General features: G+C 35.3%; 1 protein-coding gene across 39 annotated transcripts in view; it reads right to left on the bottom strand.

The window, feature by feature from the left end:
• The window catches only part of MEF2C (myocyte enhancer factor 2C), a 182564-nt gene that overhangs the window by 5629 nt on the left and 159575 nt on the right, over window positions 1–17360 (bottom strand). For 29 of the 39 annotated variants that reach the window (XM_050795460.1, XM_050795457.1, XM_050795452.1 and 26 more), the window contains 4 exons: window positions 7068–7240; window positions 5533–5556; window positions 4554–4683; window positions 3829–3964 (listed from right to left, as the gene is read on the bottom strand). In XM_050795460.1, coding sequence (XP_050651417.1) covers window positions 3829–3964; window positions 4554–4683; window positions 5533–5556; window positions 7068–7240 — 463 coding nt within the window. The remainder of the gene's footprint in view (window positions 1–3828; window positions 3965–4553; window positions 4684–5532; window positions 5557–7067; window positions 7241–17360) is intronic. The other 10 variants (XM_050795483.1, XM_050795493.1, XM_050795482.1 and 7 more) reach the window with 1 other exon arrangement.

Here is a 17360-nt window from a genome sequence, read left to right as displayed (position 1 = left end):
TTAATTAAATAAGCCTTGTTAAAATGGGGAAAGGGAACTCCTGTATTTCAAAAGGATCCATAATGGTAGACTATTTTATCTTGGTTCAAAGTTACTTAGTGATTCATTTTGATGTTAGAGGAAATCGTCTTTTGATTTCTGGAATAAAGAATTTTCCTGGCTCTAGGAAAGACTATATCACTAAAATTTAATTAAATGTTTCTGCTATGAATCACACAACTGTTTAATAATGAATATGAATTAGGAGCCTGAAAATAAAAAGTGATATATCAATAAATACTTTGGCTTGCCCTTTGACATATAGATTGTGTCTTCACAGGGAGGGTGACATAGAAAATTAGAAGAAAAAATTGGTGAGTTGGACAGTCTAACAGTTAATCTAGATAAGGTAAGGAAAAATAATATAACCAAAATTCTGTTTCTTTAACGCAGTTTTTGGAAGCTGCATTATTCACCTCTTTGCTTCATCTCCCTGTGTTAACTCGTCTGTATAGGTTTAGCTGCATATCTTTCCCATGAAAGATGTAACAATTACTGGTTATCCCTTTCTACAAACAGACTAGCTTAAATTTATCTTTTGGTGGAATTTCATTTGACACTGAAAACATACATGAAGCATTTTGAGTAATTCTGGGGACTAAATCCACAGTAATAAAATGCAAGTGATATCTTAGATTCAGCTTCATTATACTGTGACATAGGATACAAAATAGAATGGCTAGTATCTGTTAACAAAGAAGTATTTTCTTGAAGAGAAAAAAGCAGCATTAAAATAACTTAACTGCATATATGCTAGGTTCAGATATAAGCATGTTGGTCTACTTGTTCTTAAGAACAAAATATAGACACGAATAATTATAGACCTGGATAATTGTGAAATACTGCATATGTGTGGGTGGGTGATAAAGAGGTGGGTGGGGAGATAGAAGCCAGATATGCAAGTTACCCATATCAAGTCCTCTATGCAAATTTTCATCTATTACAGATGCTTTCAAATTGGGAAAACTCCTACCCTTTCCCATAATTGTTCAGAAATCAAACATGACTGGATAGTTTTATTCAAATTTTTTACTGCCTCCACCTGGAAATTAGACTATCAAACTATATTTAACCTAACCTTTTATAAGTCATCTCTACTCGGAGTTCTCTCTCTCTCAGTATGTACTGAACACCCACATCGACAAAGATGACGTATGGAAATGCTTCCAGAAAACAGGTTGCCCTTTTCATAGGTGGTAGTTTAGAAAAACACTAAAACTTAGTGTTACTCTAAATCAAATATTAGTATTCAAAGGACTTTCATTAACTCTTGATAGCAAGTTCCTCTGTCAGCCATCTCTCTCCCTATAGCAAATCAATTTGTGCTGTTTACTTAGCTTGGTTAGATAAAACCAGATACTAGGTTTTAAAAGTACAGCTTTGAAGACTTAAAGCTCCAAAGGACAAAATGAACTTTTTTCCATGGGCAAAATATGAAGAACTCTATTTATAGTTTTGCAATTTTGAGAAAGAATTGTGGTAACCATCTTGGGCTTTGGGATTATCTACTTTGGTGGTGCTGAAATATATTCCACTCTGCCATGAACATTGTCTCTAGCCAAAAGAATGTGAGCCCGCAACACAAATCTATGAGACAACTTTGGCCTGGAAAATGTATCAATTCTTTTTATATTGATTTACACTGTAAAGAATTAAGGACGCTCATGTAAATTACTTTGCATAAGTATTGCAGCTTGGGATTTAAAAAAAAAAAAACCTGTTTAACATTTTATTGTGTGAACATGAGGTAGTCCATGTGAAGGAACCTCCTTTCAAAAAGCTACTCTGTATGTGATTGTGAGAGGGAGAGAAAGTGTGTGTGAAGCAGAGAAAGAGGAGGGCCAACAGTGAAAGGACTGGAAGGGTCATTCCATTGATTTGAGGGGTAAGGGACATGATTAAGTGCAACTAAAACTCACAGATAAAACTAAGAGTCAAATTAAGCACAACGAAATTCAGTGTTGAAAGGAACCGGGAGCTGAACAAAATGTTTCATCTTTGGCTGTTGTAATTCAGTTCCTTTCTAGTCTAGGGCTGTCCCTCCTTTCTCATTTACTGAAACCTCTATTAGAGGCAGCAGAGAATTAGATTCTTCCTTTGTAATAGAAAAGAGTTTTAAAATTGTAGTAGAGTTAAAATATGTAAATAAATATGTGTTTATATGTAAAAATGTAAATTATCAGGTACTATTGAAAACAAAAAAAGCCACATTCAGAGAAAATAATATGGCTTTTGATGTTGATAACTTTCAGGGAAATCTAGCCCTATAATGGATTAATTTTGTGAAAAAAATGGGAAATAAACGGTTATGTTTATTTTTGATAAGAATCATGTTCAGTGGATTCCTTGCTAAGCCATGGCAGTAGATATTTTGCACAAAATATGTATACATGTACATATTTTTTAGTTGCCTGGATGGTATTATGCTTGGTGATAATTACCTGAAAAGGTTCCCACAATTAATGTCTACTTGAATAGCTAACATTCCAGAGAAAATTTAAGTGTCCTAAAAAGATAAAACTCTGTTGCTGATCAATACATAATGTATCTTCAAAGTTAACTATCTTTCAAGAAAGCTGAGCAACAGTGTCATGTGAATTTATCTTACTATTTAAATGAAAGGTTAGATTTTCAATGACAAAGATTAGTGGGTAGGATGAACATAAGCAAACAGTGTATGGATGAATATTTCATAATCACAACACTAATATATGCTAAATCAGTATCATGTGAAAGCTAGTGGGTGGGGAGAGAGGGCACCAGCAGACATAAGAGACACAAAGTTGTGGTATATATCAGTGACTTTTATACTAATCAATGTTTTATTCTCACTATCTCCTTAGAAATACGGATATATAACTAGTTAACTAATACAGCTAATTGATTAATGATAACCAAATGGCTAAGCAGAAAAGTAAAAGTGGGCTAGGCATACAGAATATTTTTAAAATATAAAAGCTTGTTATCTTTAAATATTTTATATGCTCCTGGTATTTTCTTTTGAAGATTAATTGCAATTTTGGACTTATTAAATTGACAGTCAGGCTTTCAGTTTACGTTTTAAGCTTTTTAAAAAAAGATTTGTTTTATATGAAGTAGTGTGAATTGTGAATTCAGAGCTTTTTAAAGTTTGAACGTTTCCACAGATAAATGACAGGAGTCATTTCTATGATAAAGACATATCTGAAAACTACCACAAGGGGGCAGAAAGATACATCCTACGACTACATAAAACAAAAATTATTTTTATACCCAAATTTAGGAAATTAGTATTATATGTACTAATTAGTATTATATACATCTATTTCATACAATATCTATAAGTATACAACTATACTATGAATACATTATAAATATATGAAGCTTGTATATCAAATGACTAGTTGTTCCTATGTGTATTAGGTTAACATTGGCATAAACTATATGGTTTATGTGAAAAAAGAAAGATTCTCAAATATCTAAGCTTATACTATAAATGCCTTCTTAAGTCCCAAATGAACTGTGTGAAAACTAAATAAAAATTCTATCACTGATAAAAGTGGAAACAAATGTAGCCTAAAACAATAAGGAAACAATTTACCTCATTATTACAGAGCTCGCTGTCCTCTTAAAAAACAGGTATACAAGATTTAAGCTACTTGAAAAGTATTGATTGGAAAATTACACTTAGATTTCAATAAAGTAGAATTTTACACCCTCTAATAGGATATTAAAGCACATATTTAGAGATCGCCATTTGTTTTTTAAAATGCATTCTAAAATTATACTATAAAAAATAATATTGCTTACCCCAATTGACTGAGGGCAGATGGTGGCATATTATGTAGGTGTTGCTGTTGCCAGCCAGTTACTGAACCAAGGTGAAGAGCGCTGGCGGTGTTAAACCCAGACAGAGATGACAGGTCTGCACTACTCAGAGAGTACTCTAGATTAAAAGAATAAAACAATAAGGGGAAATATTAAATTCAGAAATTATCAAATGCTAAACGGAATAAACATTTTCAATTTCCAAAATATTCTATTAGGATTATCATTGTTACATATATTTTTGATTTTGGGAGGAGGGGAGATAAAGCATCAGCGATAATTTTAATTTAAAAGGAATATACTATAAACCAAAAATAAGTATTCCATGAATGCTTTGAAGTAACATAGTCTACAATTCTAGTTTATTAGAACTACAATCTAGTATAAAGGTATGTACATATTTGATGATGTACAAATGTTAAACAATCCTGAGAAAGTGAGCTTTTTATTACATCAAAGAAATAGCTCAATTTTCTTGAAAGTGTGCTTCTATTTTGAACTCAGGTTGCGTAAATAAAACTTTCAGTCAGTTAAGAAAGAAAAACGTGGATATTCACTTTGTCTTAGTAAAGAATGGTAATGTTGCAGTGCTGTGGACAGCACAGGCCCTAAATAAAGCTTCCTAACAGAGTAAAAGATAACTTTTTCATCTTGCTTTTCAATAAAAAGTATTTAGTGTACTAATTGCACATGACAAAGCTACTCACCGGTACCATATGTTGTTGAAATGGCTGATGGATATCCTCCCATTCCTTGTCCTGGTAAAGTAGGAGTTGCTACAGAAACCACTGGGGTAGCCAATGACTGAGCCGACTGGGAGTTATTTATCCTTTGATTCTTTTAAAGTAAATAAAAAGACATTACTGATGGAATATTTTTACAAGTTAAAAATATTAGATTTCAGTATTAGTTTTGCACATAAAGAGATAACTTGGTACAAATCTCATGAAATTAATCATTTAACATGTGTCTCTATGAACTCTGCCAACCCTATCATTTACAATCCTTCAAGAGACCAGCTGTTGCCATAGTAACCCATTACATCAGTATCTCCTAGGCAACAGAACTAGTAACAAGTACCATAGCTTTATTATGGGTAAAAACAGACTATGTTGAAAACTGATGAAATATGTATACTGTACTTCCATTGTTTCAGTTTTTATTCAAATGCAAATTTTTAAAAAATTAAAATCAACCATGGTAGTTTTTATGTTCAGTTCTACATACAGCAGAGAGCAAATGAGTAGGGGCTCGTGTTATATTCCGACCAGCAGGTGGTGCTCTGACCACTTTGTTCAGATTCTTCTAAAACTTCCCTCAAACTAGATGGCAAAGCAGCTAATGCGAATATTTAACTCATTACAGTAAAGAGATAAAAGATTGCCCATATAAACTTAAAATCATGAGACTTTAATTCCCAGAAGAAGAAATATTTTAGTTTTATATAATGAAAGAATATTTTTGTTTGAATTTTACTGTAAATTGTCCTAAAATATTGAAACAGAAAAAAAATAACCTGACATTCTTTCCACCTGTGAGTGATGCCAGAAATTAATGGTATTTAAACATAATCAATGTTGACATACTGTGGTAACTTCCAATATCTTTCAATTTTATCAAAGCTACCACCTCTTCCTAAAAGTAGCTTTGCACATGCCATTTGAGGGAAGCGCTCTCACCACTTACCAAAAGCAGGTCGACATCCTCAGACTGAGAGCATGCGGAAGGAGTTTTATTAATTAGTGTCCATAAATATTTATAATTGGGCAAAATCTTTTCAACAAAAGGAAAAGCATCTTCCGATAGACACAACAGTTTAAACAGTTTTAAAACCCAGACTCCAAAGATAACTCCTTACAAAGACATTCTTTGTTTCCCTTAATGAGCTGTTTGTCTGAAATGTGAAGACAAATCTACCCGGTTTTCAGCCCAGGTCAGTGTCTCAATGTTCATTATTTCATCACCCCATTTTGAAGGCAAAAAAAAAAGACTGTGCTTTGAAACCTCACTTGCTGGAGGAAGGGGAGCTACACCTGGCTGCCAGAGAGGGACCTAACTGACCCATCACAGATTCCCTGGGACAGCATCAGTTTTAAGGGACCTGGAATAAATCTGTTGATAGAGATGGCTTGCCATGCACGGCCCACACTGCTTGGATGTAGCCCTGTAGGAGGTTGTATTTATTAGACCCAGTTTTTTCTGAAGGGAATGTTGCATATTATGTGATTTTTTTGGTTGATATTCAAAATTAATCTGCACTGTGCCATAATAAACTAATCATCTCGCAGGACTGTTGTACCCTGAAGCTTGCCACAGAGCAGAGAAAGCAAAAAAAAAAAAAAAAAAAAAAAAAAGAAATGTGTTTGCAGAGTGATCTAAATTTGTCTACTGAATCTTGGTGTTAAACGTTCTTGCTCTTAAGCAAAGCTAATTTGTAGAACACTGATGTAAGCCTCTTGGTTGTTGAATTTGGTCCCACAACATTATCTTCATCTTAGGCATGCAGACCCAGAAGAAAGAAAAATGACAGCGTCTGGGGATATAATCTCTATTTAAAATTTCGTATTTATTTATCTTTCTTAGAGGTGCTACAATTGTTTTTTGATGTAAAATATAACCTTTGTTCTTAAAATGCCTAGGATTTTAACACAATTTGCTTTTGAGAGACAGCTATTTTCATGAAGTACATATATGGAAAGATGAATTGAGGTAGTGTGCAGGCATGTGATATATTAGATATTATCATTGCAATACATCTAAGAAAGGATTCGCTAATTAACAGGAGAAAGTTCATTTAGAAATTATGGAAAGTATTTTTTCATTGTCAGCATGTTGAGGAAATAAATATTGTAAAAATACTATGTTATGAAGTACCTTATTACCTATTATTACTCTGCTTATGGGACATAGAGATTGACTGATAGTAGTGTGTAATTTTTTTCCAGCTATAAATTGAAAGCCTTAAAAGAAAATGTTTTTCTTGTCCTAGAACATCAGCCTAGTGAAGTTCACTAGACTTTTTTTTTTTTTTAACACGGAAAAGGGAAATGCAAACCAGTTACCAGAAATAATAGCTAAATACAAGCAACGCTCTGTCAATGGCACTGATGTGTTCATTTTCTGGGAGAATGTAAGTAATTCATCAAGTTAGACAAACATAAAAACAGCAAAACATATACAAAACATTATCAATATTTATTTAAAATGTAGTTTTGTATTACCACTGATGGCATCGTATTCTTGCTGCCTGGTGGAATAAGAACTCGGAGATCTGGTTTACGGTTATTCATTCCTAAATTCATTGGGGGAGGAGATTTTGCTTGCATATTCTTGTTCAAGTTACCAGGTGAGACCAGCAGACCTGGTGAGTTTCGGGGATTGCCATACCCGTTCCCTGTTAAGAAAAAACAATAAAGCACTCAGGAAGAAATCTAGGTCAAATATGTTTCCCAAGAATACACAACATGAGAATAAAAGCAAAAGCTTAATGGTAAGACACACATTGCAAAACCATAGGATGACTGATTTGACCTCCATGGGACAAGTAACCCATTTAATTATTCAATAGTCCTCTGAAGGAAGATTAGAAACTTTTTATGAGAAGAGAGCCAATATACATCAACTTGCTCAGAAATCAGCATATACTTTTTTCCTATCAAAAATATTCAGGAAGAAAGTCAGACAGTAGTTCAGGGTCTAAGAAAAGCACAGAACTGGTCTTGCACTTTAATTGACTAGCTTGGCGGAGGCCTGGCTGGCGTGACTCACTCTTTCAGTTCACTGGTTTGGGTTTTATTTTGTGTGTCTGTGTGTCCTTAAATGAAGAAAGGGCATACCAGCAAGACTGTAATTTCTAGGACATGCAGGAGGAGGGGAAGCTGCTTACACATTTTGCTGTTCAGTTCCGCTTTTCTCTGAGTGAATTCTCTCTATGGTTTTTCGTCCATCTACTTTGCCCTCCTCACTAAGTTCAGTGTACAACCCTTGCTTTCCTGCTCTCACAGAACTTCAGAAAGCAAAACTCCTTCCCTGGAGCTGAAATGAAGTGATGATGCCCCCGCTAAAGTGCTGATTCACCAAGGCACAGGAATAGCCATTGAACGGGAAGACTGAAAGGGTTTTCTTAAGTCTCTGATGTTCAGCCCCCTACTAACAGAAAAGTGGATATCCCAAGGTCTCTGGTTTTCATATTTCAAAATATGACCAAGAGAGCTAGGGAGGAGTTGATTACAAATGCCAGCAGAGCTGGCATGAGAGCGGACTCAGAAAGACATCTGCTGACTTCCTCTACTGCCTCCGAAGGGAGAATAAGAGAAATCAGCTACCTGATTCAACAATCCTTGCTAGAAACTAGACAGTTGTCTTCTGAAGCTCTCTAAAGGAGACAATTAGACCTCACTGTTATTGTCATCATTACAAAACACAAGTATCTATTACCCCTGCATGAATGAGATTGTGTGCTACCCAGTGAGGATGCAAAGACAAGGCCCCAGGCTTGAAAAGCTCTGAAATCTCTTTGTGGTAATCCAATACATACTGATGGAAAACATAAAGACCAATACAAGGCAGCGTAGAGTTCATGGAAGAGGTAGGAATTGATGAGGGCCTTGAAGAAAGAAAGGGCCATAGGAAGATACACTAGGTTTGTGATGAAGCGGTAGGAAAGGGCTGAGGTAGGAGTTTATAGAGCCTGGTAAGGCCTACTGAGAGGAACCTGTTTAGAAGGGGACCTATGAAAAGAGAGGGGTATCAGAGGCTCTGGAGGGATGCAGGTGTTGGCTTGTGGAGATCTTGAATTCCAGGATAAAAGGCCTTGGGTTTATACGGTGGAAATGAAAGTTTCAGAGTAGAGGTATGACACAGACCTGTAAGTGGTCAGAAAGATCTACTGGCATTGGCATACTCAGGAATTAGTAAGGCTTGCTAGTGTGGACCAGTCTGGAGACTAGCTTGACCAGTCTGGAGACTAGCCTGAGATAGAGGCCATGAGGAACTGGAAAGGCAGGGCAAAGGTATATTTCAGGAGATATTTATGGGAACATCTTTAGAAACAAAATATATTTGAGGCACACTGCATAAAGCACGTTTGTTCTTCATATCCCCTTCATTTACCTGTCTCATTTTATGGATGAATAAACAGGCTGAATATATAACAAATAACCACAAGATTAAGTCTGTCAATTGGATTATGAATAAAATTATCCTAGTTCCTGGGGTAAAAAAAAAAACAAACAAAAATAGAACAAACTGGACACCCCCAAAACATTTGTTGAGCACACAGGAGTCACTTAAGAAATGTTGGTTGAATCTGAATATAAATTCCCTTCTATAAGAAAACTTCTGGAAAATTAGCCAAATTCTCTAAAGCTGATAAATATGACAAACGCCAAAATTTTCTTTACAGTAAATTCGAACAGTATTCCGTGGCAAAAGCTGTTACAGCAAACAATGCATTTACCTTCTCTCACTAGAAGAAAAAAACAAACAAAAGAGAGTATGTTCACTTTAAAAAAATGCTTGACAAAATGGAGTGCTTAGAGGAGTTTTATATTTAATATGTCATCCTGAATCATTATTGTGAATATGTTATGAACTTAGTTTGAATTAATAGATTCTACGGGATAAAAAGAGAATGAGAACATCAAGGTCAATTCTGCTCTATACTTTGCTGTCAGCTGAAGGTCAGATGGACACACTGAAGACATATGTCACTTATCTATTAAGTCTGTGTGAGATCTGGTTTATATAAACAATCAAATGGAAAATTAGCTGGGTAATTTCAAAAGAAGGGGGAAAAAAAGATCAGTTAAGCAGTGCAATGAAGCTTGAATAGATCAGAAGAAACTAAAACCCCAGCTCGGTAGATGCCGATACTGGTTTGCATGGAGGAGTTATTTTGCTAAAAGGAAGTAAAACCGCTTCGTGAAATGTGTTGTCCTGTGATATGACAAGCACTGGGCCAGTGTGCGAAAATGGAAATGCTTCACGGAGGCCTTCAGAAAAGTTTTTTTTTTTTTTTTTTTTTTTTTTTTTTTTTTTTTTTTTGCATTTTCTACAGTAAACTCTCTGAGAAATTCCAACAAAGCCTATGTCTTTTTGCCCACATTATTTAAACAGTTATTCAGGGCATCAGTAGGGGGAAAAAAGTAAACATACATTGTAGTTTTTCATTCAATAAATACCTCAAAACTAAAAAAAAAAGATTTAAAAAGCCTTCTACTTTTCTCTTGGAATATTTCCTGTTATTTGGAAATTATGCCATTTTAGAAGATTAGTCACATATTTTAAGGTGTTTACATACTGAAATGTAAAATATTTTGAACCATGATGACACTTTTAAATTCATATTTTTGGAGCATTGAGTTATTTTTAAGAACAAATAAATTCTGCTTTTTGCTAGTGAATTTCTGCTGTTTCTAGCATATTGTGCCAGCTAGCATTTTGGAGCCGTATAATAACCATTTCTGTTTCCAGCCACCAAATTGTTATTCTTTGGGCATAATATAGATTCAGGAATGCAAGACTGTGGATCCTAAACCAGTGATATAGAAACCTATCATTTGAAAATCAATGATGAATACATGCGTGTGGTTTACTGCTAAGAAGAGCCTGCATTTAAACCGGCTGGGAAACCGCAGCCTCCTCCTCACTCAGAATGCTGCGGCCTGTGTTGAGCCTGTTGTCCCACCTTAAGATAAATTCACCAAAGAGAATGGTCGCATTTAAATTCAGGGGTCCGGGAGGTGGGAAACACCACCTCCCAACAACCTTCTAATATACAGATTCAACCTTTATTCATGCTATGTTTTAAAATTACCCTCTGCCTGGACAATTATCAATTTAGACGTGACTGTATGCAGATGTCACATTCCTCTGACCACTTAAAGGCACAAAAATTATAAAGCAGGAGTGAATGGATTTCCTGATTATAGATTATAAGAAAATGAAGTACAGACCAACTTTAGAGTCAGTTTGTTTTATAGTTTCATTTGATTAAAAATATTGTTTTACATAAAAATAACAAATTTAAGCATATATGAGTTAACTTACATAAAGGATTGTAGAATCTACTTCTTCTGGTACAAGTTTGTATATCCTCATATTAAAATTAGTGTCAATACATAGAGCTTGAATGTGGTGTTAGGAGAAAAAACATTTTTCTCCCCAGTTAACTAGCAAACACTTGCTGCATTTTTTTTTTATTGACTCCTATTTTAAGAAGTTGTAAATTCAAAGAACATATTCCTGGCTTAAGATATTATGAGGAAGGCATTTTGCCTTGTCTCACAGAGCTCACTTGAACATGTAGCTCTCTTTGAGCTCAAAGTTCTGAAACTTTCTTTTATTTGGATGTTTAGGCATTTTGAGTTTTCTTCACTTGTTCCTTTTTCTTTTCTAGGACTTTCAATTATGAATACAAGCATATAAGACTAATAAGCACAAACAGAACTAGTCACTATGGACCATGGCTAATTCTGTCATCGGCATAACCATTTTTTAATCTACCAAACTGCCATCTTCCATCATCCTCCCTTCCTTCTTCCATCTTCATATCCAATGAGATACCAAATCTTGTTCATTTTTCTTCAAAAATGCCTGTCTCTACTTCCACTGCCGCCATCTTAGCTTTGGCTTTCATCACCATTTGAATAAATATTTCAGCAACTCTCCATCTGGGCCTCTGGTCTCTAGTTGAGGGGTTCTTCACCAGGCCTTAAGAAGAGTTTCAGGCCTTCAGAGGAGTTCCTTAAAGCTGTATTCAAACTTTTGTGCATTTGTGTGATGCCAACCAACTCATTCAAGGAAGTCTTTCTAAACTGCTACTTCCATCATGTTCCTTTTTATACATGAATGCTTAACACAGTTGAGTCAGTGCCCTGCCTGGCTCTCAGAACTGTCTACAGTTGACACACTCTATCTATGAAATCTAATTTCCAATGGACACAGCCTGCCTTATGGTCCTTGGAATATATACAAATCTTTGCTCTAGCAGTTCAATAACTGGCAGTATTGGCTCTCCTGTTTAATTCAAATTTATCTTTTAAGGATCAACTGAAGTTCCAACTCTTTCATGATGCTTTTCAGACAACTTCAGCCCACACTGAACTCACTCCCCTCTGCTGCAATTAGAGGCAGTGATAATACACAGCGTACTAGTTCTTTATATGTTTCAGGTGCTTCGCAAATAGATATAAAGAATATGCTAGAAAAATTAAGAATTATTCAGGAAAGGCACTAAAAGGTAAGTTATTGAGGGACAACGAGGTGAGAACTGAAAATGTAATGAGTAACTTGGTAAATTCAAACGTCAAGGGTCTCTTCTCTTTATGCTACTTGAGAACATTTTACATTTTAGATAATGATTGCAAACTGATGACCAAGTACACTATTGAGACAAACTGCTTATCAACCATGTAATACGAAAGCCAGGAAATCATGTAAGTGCCCACCTACTAAATTTGTTTATAGAGGGTTAATTAAAGCTACTTTTCTACCTGTTGCACCTGTTAATCATTTCACAGCACATTACCTTAGCTAACTGCAAGTGGTAGACTCAAACAAGTCAGACATTTTCCCTAAAGAAAATGAAAAGTTGAAGTCTCTGATATTTTCTTCCACACTGAGGCGTACTTGCTGCCACAGGTTATCGTTATATCAAGATAAATCTCAACATGAATTTACTCATACAGAACTTTTCACCAAAAGATGAGCTGCATGATATCCTAGGAAAAAGAATGGTGGCAGCGTGGCTATTAAGAGTGAACAGGAATTTATCAGATGGTTCAGAGAGAGGCTTTGTGGAGAGAAGGAATGCAGGACAGAGAGATCTTGGAGTTGAGAAGCAGGGGGAATTCCTCTGAAGATGAAACACCGGGTCTTGTGCAGCATACAGTTTTCCGAAGTTGAAAAAGAAGGCTTGGCTAACATGAACCTCTCAGATTATGTTAACTTCACACTGTAGGCTTTATACTAAATTTCTACCAAACTTTATACTCTAGAAAATGAGCGCCTAAGATAGCTTCCAAGTTGTTAGCTTTGTTAAATTTGTGTTAGGAAAAGAACAATGATGGCAGTGGAAAGGAGAGACAAAAGGGGGTTGGACTGCTGTTAGAGAAGCTAGTTAGAATGACTTGCTCTAGAATACATGAGAAATGATGTCTGAATGAGGCAGCACAGAGGGAAAGATTTACAGGCAGCCAGGAGTTGGGGACAAGAAGAGATAAGGCAGAGAAATCTAGTTTCTACTCAAGATGTTTCTGTTAAGAGTTCTCTCAACCCTACTGAGCCTTAGTTTTCTCAATAGAAGTACTTCCTTAGTGTGAGAGAAGCATAAAAGTAATCTGAATGAGAGGCTCTCAGGTACTCATCTGAGGCAGTCATTGACAATCTTACCATCCAACAATATTAGCAATCGCAAACACAGTGTATAGTATTTTACCAATAACACAACATTAAGCATACACATTAACTGCTCAGAAGATTACCAGGCACTTGTAACTGCTATGTAAGTGTTAGATATTGTACATGGATGTAAAGCACTTTTAATCCTCACAAGAACAGCCCTGTGGAATACTAAGAGTATCCCTATGAAAAATGAGAAATGAGAAAATCAAAGAAAAGGGAGGTCCAGGAATTTGCTCAATGTCAAACAGCTATCAACTAGTGGAGCTATGATTTGAACCCCAAGTAGTGTGTCCAGAGTCCATGCCTTGAAGTACAACACTACACTGCTCCTTCAGAACTGGTCATGCTCTGAGATAGTGAAAGCCTTTCTATGTCGAGTCTCATTTTCAAATTATGGGGATACAAATGAAGAGAGGACACGACTGATTTGTGAGACTAGGGACAGGACAGTCAAGGTTGTCCTAAGCCAGAGGTGATGTGCAAGTTTGAGGGACATGTTGTAACTTGGGCACAATAAATAGTAATTTTGGTTCAGAAGACACTGAATTTGCATAAGGAGGCACAAAATGGTGATGTTTCAAACCACATTTCTGGTCTCTTTCTGGATAAATAAATATTTACAAGTAGGAAATACTGGGTTTAGCTAAACTGAACACCAGAGTAGCTGCTTTAACTTTCAGTGTGCTATTTTGAGTGGATGATTAAATATGCTTTTAAAAGTAGTTTTTGTAATATTTAAATCAATAATCTTCTCCCCTGTAATATACTCAAATGGTAATGATGCTTACCTATTTACTGTCACTTTAGGAGACCAGCTTCTATCAGAAACACCCAATGTTACAGTGAAATGTCTAGTATTTTTTAGTATCTGCGATTAGTTGTTATCTGGGAAATAACTTCTAATATATAAATGTATAAAAATAATTCAGTAACTTGTTAATAGTATCTGATTTTGAGGGATTTGAAGCAAATTGCCACAGGAAAACATTAAACTGAAAATATAGCTGGACCTCTGAAGTATCGATTTGCTGCTTTTACTTCAACAAAATGTTTTACTCACTTAAAAAAAAAAATTAAAGCTATTTTGAAAACAGTTACAGCATACAGGGTTGTTAGACAGGAAATGTCACATACATAATAATGCTCACTATCATCAATTAATTTTATATTTTAGTTTTAAGATTAAAAGTTAGTTTCCAATATCAGGATACTGTTTTGTGCCTCAAATGAACATACATCTTTTTATTGAAAATCACTTTACATTGTGTATCGTAAGCTTGCTCATACAATCCCCTACTCTACTGGAAGTGACAGTTGAAAAAAAATTAGTGGAAAAATATGATCTTCTAGACTGCAGACCTAGACTGAATGCCTGAAACCTTGTTACATGTGCTAGGAACTGTAAGTTACTCAGCTGCTGTGTATCAACATCAGTTTTTTTTTTTTTTTTTTTTTTTTTTGAGAAAAAAAGATATTTTACATTGAATAGCTCTAAGAGAAAGGACAACCACAAAACATTCAGGGGTCAGAAATCTGGGAATGATGAAAATTTCAATATGCTTAATATAGAATGGGGGCAAATCAGAGTTCTGATTCTTATCTTGCTAAAGACTCCTGATTAGGGATTCTTACACACAAAATAAAGGCTCCACTTTTTCTGGGGTTTTCTTAGGGAAATTATATGATAATGCATAATGTTAGACTATGAAGAAACTCCTGTGAAACCTCAGTGCATTCTGTGGTATATTCTTAGAAAAATACCCCAAGACTACACCAAAGCCAGAACTATTCTTGGCCATACCAGTTCGGGGGCATCAGACGTTCTAAAAAGAGAGCTGTCGCTTCTCTTTGACCATGTCACCTGATGCTGGACCAAAGCTTCAGGAATTTCATATCTAGCCTATTTGTCCTTGATGTTTCTTGGGCTGTGTTTTGCTCAGCGATTTTGTGTGTGTGTGTGTGTGTGTGTGTGTGAGAGAGAGAGAGAGAGAGAAAGAGAGAAATTAACAGTCTGTCAATGAGACAATGAGCTTTTAACGTACAGCACATACTATGTAAGCTCTGGATTATGAGGAGAGGTAAAGAATTTTTATTTATTACTAAGTTGTTTTTCCAAAGATTCAGAGTCCATAAAGTAGGTTTGTGTTGGCAAACGACTTTCTCATTTGTCCTAACGGTAATGTGGACTTAGGCATCACCATCCCAGCTTTTGACAGATGAGGAAACTGAGGCTTAAGAAGTTTCCGTTACTTGACTGAGATCACCCTGTCAGCAAGGAAGAGAGCTTTGATTTGAATCCAAAATGCAGGTTGCTACCACTACATTACAAAAGCCAGATGTCTGAGATTTAGCATGCATCCTTGTATTTGCAAATAAGGAAGAAATTGACAATCTGATGTTTCCAGCATACATATATAAAAAACCCAAATATCATTCTCCTTTGAGTACTGATTTACTGAAGGGATAGTTTTTAATTGCACCATAAAAATGCTATTGAACCACACTATCTTTAAAAAATTCCATTTAACTATGAATGATAGATTTATGACTCATTTAATTGTTCACTTCTTGAGATTTTGGGGCTGTCTCTTTGCTAAAAATGAGGGGGTGTCTTCATTATTGACACAATCGCTCATTCTTTCAGTCATTTTTATAAACAAAAATATTGAGACAGTATAAATTAGAGAGAGCGTGACAGAAGAGAAAGAATAATTACTTGTGGTTTTAACATTTACACAACTGCTGCGAACACATCAGAAGTTCATAACGTTCAAAGTGAAATGTGTTGCACTGAACTGTACTGCTCTCACATTCTGCTTCAGATTTATTAATACATCTGCTTTACTTCCACCCTTGAGGATAGGAGCCCTGTGCTGGACATCTCCGTGAAGCCTACTGGTGTGGTCCCTTCACCATACATTTCATAAATACTACCGGAACTGCATTAAACTAAACACTATAACCAGACAGGCTAGAAAAATCAAGAATGTAGATGATTATAACCATAGCTCACATTTATTAATAAACACTCTGGGGCAGAAACTGTGTTAGACGCCTTGCATCAATTATCTCATTTAATTTTTACATCAATCCTGAAAAAGAGGAGTTTAACAGACTTTTCAAGGGCAATAGTGCCATTCCTAAAATAATTTGTAAACACATACTTTCCTTGGTTGTTTTATTATTTTGAATATCTGCCTCTGGAATCTTTCCCCAAACTTCAAAAATTTTGCTCCATGGTTTTACAGTTTTCACTGAGTTGCTTAATATTAGACACAACTAAAGATTCAGTTTTCTTGATTGTTAGGTAAACTAAGGTTGTAATGTTTGACTATGTAAACTGGCCATACATTTAGTTTTCTCTTACTACTATATTATAATATTCTATACTAGTATAGCAGGATTTTTCCCCCTTACACTTTAAATACAACATAATTGGTTCTTTATCATAACTGGAGGTGGTGGGTGGTCTCTAGGGTCAAGAAATTGTAAAAAGAAGGCATAATGTCTAGTAAAATGGATAAACTTAAATATTGAGTTAAAACAATTGAAATGGAGCAATAATAAACGCAGTAAATACTTAGCACCTTTTGGAGGTATCAGTTGGTTATAAATTTAAACTGTTTATCCAAGGTTCTTGGTACAATACTTAAGTTTAACATAGCTAATGATCTTTCAAATATGATACTGTATCATGACTAAATACTCTTTGGATTGAAATTCGACTGAAACATACTATGTAAGTGTAACTGCAAAATTTAAGTGATTGGCAAAGGTTTGTCTAAAAACAGCAGATTATACTCTTGGCCGACAGCCTTGAAGCACCGAGTGAGAAAGTCCCTGGTAAGTAAAAAATTGATTTCCAAAAGTGGGGGTTTTTAACCACATCCCCCCTTCAGCATCTGCTGTCTACTGATGCACAATGTCACATCACTGATGAGTATGAAAAAAGCTTTCCTTTCCGTGTTATCTCCAAATAAAATCTTATCGTGATGCCAAAGATAGGGAAGAGGAACCTAATAGGTGTATAAAGAAAAAAGACTGCTTGGGAAAAAAGACAAATTTTGAATAAAACTAGTATTTCAGGGGGAAATATTAACAGCTTGAAT

Source organism: Macaca thibetana, chromosome 6 (assembly GCF_024542745.1).
Source record: "Macaca thibetana thibetana isolate TM-01 chromosome 6, ASM2454274v1, whole genome shotgun sequence".
Taxonomy (NCBI): Eukaryota; Metazoa; Chordata; class Mammalia; order Primates; family Cercopithecidae; genus Macaca; species Macaca thibetana.
Note: the sequence above shows the minus strand (reverse complement) of the source record. Positions and strands in the feature narration are given on the sequence as shown.